We start from the raw sequence: 7,655 nt of genomic DNA on the forward strand, positions 1-7,655 counted from the left end.
TGGATATAATTTGAAAAAAATAAAAAATGTTTTAAGGAGGAAGATATTTCTAGCAGAATTACTTGAGAACACACTGATGAACAGTTATAGAAATTATAATTTATCATTCAGAATCTTTAGCAATTAAATGATAAAGAAGTTATTAGTATTAGGTTTTTATTTTATTTATTTATTTATTTTTGGTGCTTTACTACTAAGCTACATCCTTAGACCTTTTTTTTCCCTTGAGACAGGGTCTCAGTTGCATAGGTTTCCACTTAATTGCTGAGACTGACCTCGAACTTGTGATCCTCCTGCCTCAGCTTCCCAATCATTGGGATTACTGGCATGTGGCATTGCACCTGGTCTGTAGTATTAGTTTTGATCACACTGGATTCATATAACTATAGAAATGTTTTTCTTATGTATGATAAAGTCTTTAAAAGTATAGCTGATGGAATAAAGGGAAAATGGTCAGAATGTTTCAAATGTTATTCAATTGTTGTAATTCTTAGGTGGAGAATTGAAGAACTGGAAGAAGAACTACAGAAAACCGAGCGCTCATTTAAAAACCAGGTAGTAATTAATACTGTCCTGTAGTTGCAGAATTCTTTGTATCTAATACAGACAATTATAGGCTATTATAATGAGTCCCTAAAAACATATTTTTTTAATGTGTTGTCTTTTTCAGATTGCTGTGCAGGAGAAGAAAGCTCATGATAATTGGGTAAGATTTTTTTCCCCCTTTTCTTCATTTTGTGCATAGCCTACAGCAACTGAATTTGAATATTTTCTCTTTAATAGCTCAAAGCTCGTTCTGCAGAAAGAGCTATAGCTGAAGAGAAAAGGGAAGCTGCTAATTTGAGACAGAAGTATGTGATTTTGGTATCTTACTATATGTTTTATAGTGTTTTAAGGTTATGCTAGATATTATCTATGAAGGAATAGATTGCTGTTTCATAATTCAGCCCATTCTTTCTCAATATTCAAGACTATTGGAAATGACCCAAAAGATGGCAATGCAGCAAGATGAACCCATGATTGTAAAACCTATGCTGGGAAGACCAAATTTACAAAATCCTCCTCTGAGAGGTAGGGGGCACTTTGTAAAAGGAGCTATTTTATTTCTTGGTGCAGAATGTATGTAAATTACTTTTTATTTCTGTGTGTAATGGTTATGAAATAATCTGAATGATTTGCTAAAGCAGGAGGTGAGGGTTGGTGTCAGGGAGAAGGCTACCTTAAAGTAGTAACACGGCATTGTTGTCTTTAGGTCCACTGAACCATAATGGCTCTTTTGGTCCATCCCCAGTGAGTGGTGGAGAATGTTCCCCTCCACTGATGGCAGAGCAAGCTGGAAGACCTCCTTCTGCTACTCTTAATCAAAAAGATATGCCCAGAAACGGATTTGGTGAGCATTCACATGTTGCTTTATAGTAAACTGCTTCAAGGTTTTGTTTTTTTTTCCCTTTTGAATATTCTAATAAAAACATAGAATTTGGGCCTGTACAATACATAGAAGATAATTTCTTACGTTATCTTTGTGAATGTTTTCTGTAAAATCTGTTCTAGAATAGAAAACATTTTTTTTTTCCTGGAGGTCCCTGTATTGTTTTTTTCTTTTAAATTTTACACTGTGAAGTGTAAACCTTTATCTTTAAATTAAATCTCTATGGTGTTCCTTTCCAAAATATTATAAAAGTAGCCTTAAACTTTATGTAGCATACATATTTCCAACATGAAATACTGAGTCTTATTTCCAATTCTAAATAGGACTGTAGTCTTGGTAAGATTGGAAGTCAGGTTATACAGACTAAAGAAAAAACAGCCTACACATACTTCAAGTCTATAGCTTAAAGTTTAGGACCAGTACTTATTAATCTGCTGTTCTATCAACCCAAGGCAGTTCTTTATTTTACTTAAATCTCTTCATAAATTGTGATTTATGTATTGGGCAACCCATTTTTATTAAAAAAATATTTTTAATTGTAGATGGACATGATATCTTTATTTATTTTTTAAATGTGTGCTGAGAATCAAACCCAGTGCCTCACACATGCTAGGCAAACACTCTACAACTGAGCTATGACCCCAACCCCTGGGCAACCCATTTTTAATGTTGCTTTCCAGTTATTGTTGAACCCTGACCTGTCCACCAGTGGTTTATTTCTTCTGAAAAATACATACAAGGGCTCTGATCTTTCTTTCCTAAGGGTCAATGGATGGACCTTTACCTCGTACTGGTCTTCTGAGGCATCTGGGAAACCCGTTGCCTCTGGTAAAGGACCAAGTAATTTCAAAGAATCTGTAATTGTGGATGGAGGATTTTTATTCTTTTCATGTTAGAATAAGTCTGAATCCATTCTTTGATCTCTAGCAGACCCAGGATGTGGTCCAGCTCACATGAACAGCAGCTCCAGAAGTTCTTCTCCAGCTAAGGTGACGAATGAGGGCAAGGTAAGTTTTGTAGTTACTGTGAATCATGTGGTCATGCAGGAACATGTAGCTTTCCTACAGTACTTTCTCTTTGCTTTATCCTTCTTTGTGTTCTATTTGTACTATCCCATTTGTTTTTTAAAAAGCAAACTGTTCCCCAAGAACCTGAGACCCCCTCAGTCTCCACCATTACTTCTTTGACTGAGCATCCAGTTGGAGTAAGTACTTAGAGGTTGAGAACTGAATTGGGTTTTATTCTGTGCATTTCTGGGAAGGATATTCAGAGCATGACACTGATCTTGTTTGCTTTAAACTGCATGCAATATTGAGCTTACTTTTCTCCTTAACTTGGGAATGTTGCTTAAGTGTGTACAACTATAATGAACTACAGAATGTAAAAAGTTATCACTCTAACTTTATATGGTGTTTTGTGTTGAATCTTCTAAGGCAAAGTAAATTCATTATAAATTATATAATTCATCATTTTTATTTTTGTTTGGAAGAATGTTATTTAAGAATTCCTCCATTTGTGCAAACCCTATTTTGAGTGATTTGAATTAGATTGGTATCAGATTTTCTGAAAGTGAAATACTGTTTCAGTGAAACAATGATAATCTGAAATGACCTCTTGAGCCAGTCCCAAGCAATGGTCTCATTTGTTCACATAAGTGTATTCTCTTGTAACTGTGTTGCTATTATATCTGGTAGGTCTTCTGAAGCTCTATAATAAAATAAATTTTTAATTGTTTAGTTTCAAACCCACTACTCATAGGAAATGATAAATCAATATCTCAAATGGTGTACAGTAAATGAAAGTAAATATTAAAGCCTTTTCTTCCTAATTTGTGTATATAGCACTGTGATGGAAAATACTTCTCAAGTTCCAGTGTATATATATTCTAGGAATATACATCTCTGGAGAAATCTAAGGGCAGCTTAGATAAGACCCCAAACCCCTTTGTAGTAGAAGATTTAAAAGAGAGCAAAGACCCATTGTTAGAGAGGAGTAGAGGTGGGAAAAGCATGGCTTGGGAGGCAAACCTGGGATTGAGTTTCTTTAATATGCAGTGTGGTCTTCAACAAATTATGATATTCCATTTGCTTTTGTTCCCTCTTATTTAAAACAAGACAGTCTACTTAAAGATCTCAGAGGTTGAATAATATATGAAAGACTTACCGAAGATACTCTGAATAGTAGCTATTATTACATGGGTAGAGAATGGATTTTTCATTTTATTCTGTTCATTCTTAATATGGAAGTAATGAGCTATTGTGATGAAAGGGAAGTGATGGGGAGGGGGGGAGTCCCTTTGAAATAGATTTTAGTGAATACAGCATGACATACTGGTCAGAAATCACCTCTGTTAACAACCTCTGCCAGTCCTCTTGCCTTTCCCTTTCCTGTGCAGATATAATCAGTAACAAACTGGTCCCTCTTGTGGAATCCTTCCAACTTCTGTAAGCTGTCAGTGGGAATACACAGGAGGGGTGGGTAGAGTTTTGTTGCACTGATGGTGTTCTCTGGACAGGTGCCTGTTTTGGGTTTTAGCTTTTATCGGTGTTGGTACTTTGTCTTAATACATAGGAATTTTAAAACTTTTAACTTCTTTCAAATCTTAAATTGCAGGTTCATATGGCTATGAAAGGGCCCCCTCCTTTCTCAGGGGTACCCTTCATGGGCCCCCCCATGGGACCCCCAATGGGATGGCCTCCACCACCTCCCATTCGGTATGGACTGCCACTTCAGCTCGGTGGGCCTTTTGGGCCTCAGCCAATTCCTCCACCTTTTGGTATGATGATCTGAATAGTAGTGATTGACTTATAAATCACATTCATCTTCCACTTCTATTGCTTGCTAAAACAGTTGGTTGCTATCTCAGGTCTTAACAATGAAAGGATAAAGCTGAGTACATTTTAACTTTTCCTCAAGTTTTCTGGCACATATGGGACACTACATAATCTTATACTGAGATAGGCAATAGCTATCTCTCATAGACAAGGATAAGGGGCTATATACAGAAAAGCCAGAAATATTACTTCTGCAGATGTTTGTTGAAAATCTGTTGATATGCACTGCAATAGATGGAAAGGTGGATGAGATGCATGCCATAACTTAAAATTTTGTCACAGATATGAAAATCCTACAACATAAAGTTTGTAATCACCCATAATGGAAGCATAAGCAGTAGGTTATAGAATATAGAAAAGGAAAAGTCAAACCCTCCTTACCTTGAGAAAAGTCAGAGGGAAGTGTTAAAGAGGAGGATTTAACAGTGATCTAATAAATGTTGCTGATTTAATTAGGTGGCTGTGGAAGGCCTTTTCCTGGAGGGCCTGCACCTTGATTCTGATGGCATGTGTAAAGTCCATGCTGAAATACTTCATGAATTTTTAATGGATAGAGTAATAAATAGTGGGATTTCCTTTTATCAAAATTTCTTTGATGTAGTAAAGTTCTTATTTCATAATCTATCATCTTTTCATGGTAATATAGTACTTCCAAATATAAATGGAGCTCTTGTGAGATAGAAATAATTCTGCAATTATATAGTAGGAAAAGAAAAACGACAAGCCTGGAGCTAGGTAGAGCCTTATTTAAATCCTTAATATGTTGCTTCATGGCTGGTTGGCCAAAGTCTATAACCTAAACTTGTTCCATTTCAGTTTGCCTCATCTGGCAAGTCAGGATGTTCACCAGTTGATGTTCTAGGCTTGAGAGAAATTAAAGACTATAATATCAACATACTTGAAATCACCCTAGTTCAGAAATTTCTGGGTATTTACATAACTTCCTTTTTATTTTCCAGGTCCTGGTATTCATCCACCAATAGGCTTCAGAGAATATGCACCAGGTGTTTCACCTGGAAAACGGGATTTGCCTTTTGACCCTCGTGATTTTTTTCCAGAACCTGCACCAGCACCATTTAGACCTTTAGGCTCATTTGGCCCAAGAGAGTACTTCATTTCTGGTGCCCCATTACCACCTCCAACTCATGGTCCCCAAGACTATGGGCCACCACCTGCTGCAAAAGACTTAATGCCTTCAGGCTTTAAAGATGAAGCTCCACCTACACCTGATTCTCAGGTGTGAGGGATGTTCACAGGCCTTAAAACAGGGCCTGTAAAATTAACCTCTGATACTTAGTCAGAAAATGGACTATGAACTATTCATCGAGTTAAAGGATTATTGGCTTCAAAATATAAAAGTTTATTTTAAAAGATTTATGTTTTTAGAATAAAGCTGCCTTGGCGCAGTATATATTTTGAGCCAAAATATTTTCCCCCTAAATATCCCCACTTAAGCTAGAGTATTCTTCCAATTTTAAAATGTGCAATAAGGAATATCTTTGTTTTAGTTAATGTAGCATATACAATTGCTAAATGATTTAGAATGTCATAATTATGGACATTTCTTGTGGAAATGCTTTAAGAACATGTATTTCCATTATCCTATTTTTAGTGTATTGCAGTTGATAACAGAGAAATGGTGTTTTATAAGCTTGATTTTTTTCTCTTTCAATATCTGGTCGCAGAGACTGTTACGCTAAAAATGTTTACTCAAAGATCATAAACTTCATTTTCCTTCTTGCTGAAGTTCTTTGTTGTAATAGTTCATAAAAAATTGTTTATTAATATTTCCCAAGTGTCTGTTGATTCATTGGATCGTCATGAGACTTTGTGCCATTGGGGAAGCATGTAAACTCACTCTCAGAACTGAAGATGGTGACTTGGCAGCATATTCCCTGTTGCTCACTGTTAAGGAGGCTGGACCTTGGTCAACTGTGGACTTCTATAGAGGATTTCTTTTACTTGTGAGAAGTCTTGTGGCTCTATTTTTGTAGCACATTCCTGTACTTTTTTCTAACCACTGTCTATGTGAGAATGGTTTTCTGAGAATGAGTTTACATTAGTAGCAAGAGTTGTTTGACCTGAAGTTCTACTGCTTTTGCCATTATTGCATTATAACAGTAAAATATAAGGTGGTATGTTGTGTCTATAAAATAAGGAAATTTCTTTTTAAAAATGTACACAACACACTCTTCTCTTTCCCATACCTTGCCACTGATTTTCAAGGAATATGATAAAAAAATTAGAAAAGTATAATCCTCTAAGAATGAATGAAACTCATAAACTTATAATGTCTATAATCAGCAAATATGGGCTGAATTAAATTCTTTTTTGATAGATACTCAAATATATTTTATTTAAAAATCAATTAAAGCAAATCCTGAATCTGTAACTACTGTCTTTAAAGCAATGTTTCTAAGAACTAGCTCTCCAGAACTGTAATATTAATTACGGCAATTTTAACAGTACATTTTAAGAGGTTTAAGATTTAAATAAAATTATAAAAGCCTAGTACTTTTTTTTACTGCTAGACCATATTCTTCCATTCTTTTAAATTCTAGAAAGTAATAGGATTGTTAAAACCTAGAACATAACATATCATTGTTCTTTTTATGTCCCCTAAGTATTCTCAAAATAGGGGCAAAAGCTTCAGTGTGAAACAAAATCTCTAAACTACTGAAGATAACTCAGAATAAAAAGAATTTGAGTCCTTTAGGAAGAATTCAATCTACATAACCTCCATTTAATATTAGAAGCAGCAGCTGTGTGTGTAAGAGGAAAACCATATAATAGCTTATGCCATTTTTAACCATGTAAAATAAAATTTAAGTCACAAACACCAATTTTGAATGTATCTTTCAACCTCTACATGACACAAGGCAATGCTGAAGTTACTAAAACTTCTAATTTTAAAATAGCATTTAAATAAAGGTGATGTCAGCTAGGAAGATAGATTTTCAAGGAAAGGCAGATTTATTATTTTATTCAAAGCAACAGTAGTTTTCCCTCTAAAGCCTTTTTTGTATTTATTCTATTAGTAAGTTATAATGCATTCTACGTAGTTTATCTGAGCAGTTCTGAACCCACCTATAGTTGCCTCTCCTTACATCCATCTGATTGTACCACTTCTGTAGCAAAGCCCAAGGTATCTGCCAATATACAGGTTGTGTAGAGAATACTGTCCCCTGATTCAATTATACTTTTGTATCTCAAAAGTTTTAGAAGTCCTCTCCAGCAAATTGTGTTTCAGTTTAGTTACTAAAATCATTTAATTTGTGAAGCAGTAGTGTTTCAACCTGAAAGTATTACTGCTATAGTTGTAATTATTGTCCAGTGACTCATCCCCTCCCACACTAGAAAGTAAATTTAAACAACTAATTTGTGAGATACAG

General features: G+C 35.1%; 1 protein-coding gene across 1 annotated transcript; it reads left to right on the plus strand.

The window, feature by feature from the left end:
• Positions 1–327: 327 nt before the first annotated feature.
• LOC144372549 (transport and Golgi organization protein 1 homolog) lies at positions 328–6,050 on the plus strand. The gene is made up of 8 exons (XM_078035880.1): positions 328–555; positions 671–706; positions 784–851; positions 971–1,071; positions 1,253–1,390; positions 2,357–2,436; positions 4,043–4,205; positions 5,223–6,050. The coding sequence occupies exons 1-8, from the start codon at positions 328–330 to the stop codon at positions 5,504–5,506; spliced, it is 1,098 nt and encodes a 365-aa protein (XP_077892006.1). The 3' UTR covers positions 5,507–6,050.
• The last annotated feature ends 1,605 nt before the right edge of the window (positions 6,051–7,655 follow it).

This window comes from Ictidomys tridecemlineatus, unplaced genomic scaffold, assembly GCF_052094955.1.
Source record: "Ictidomys tridecemlineatus isolate mIctTri1 unplaced genomic scaffold, mIctTri1.hap1 Scaffold_1280, whole genome shotgun sequence".
NCBI classification, from domain to species: Eukaryota; Metazoa; Chordata; class Mammalia; order Rodentia; family Sciuridae; genus Ictidomys; species Ictidomys tridecemlineatus.

Bases quoted from the DNA above. Each gene is read 5' to 3' on its own strand.
- LOC144372549 (XM_078035880.1), top strand. From the start codon at position 328: ATGTGGCATTGCACCTGGTCTGTAGTATTAGTTTTGATCACACTGGAT. The intron at 852-970 runs GTATGTGATTTT...TCAATATTCAAG, and splicing joins GCTGCTAATTTGAGACAGAA to ACTATTGGAAATGACCCAAA. The intron at 2,437-4,042 runs GTAAGTTTTGTA...CTTAAATTGCAG, and splicing joins AGGTGACGAATGAGGGCAAG to GTTCATATGGCTATGAAAGG.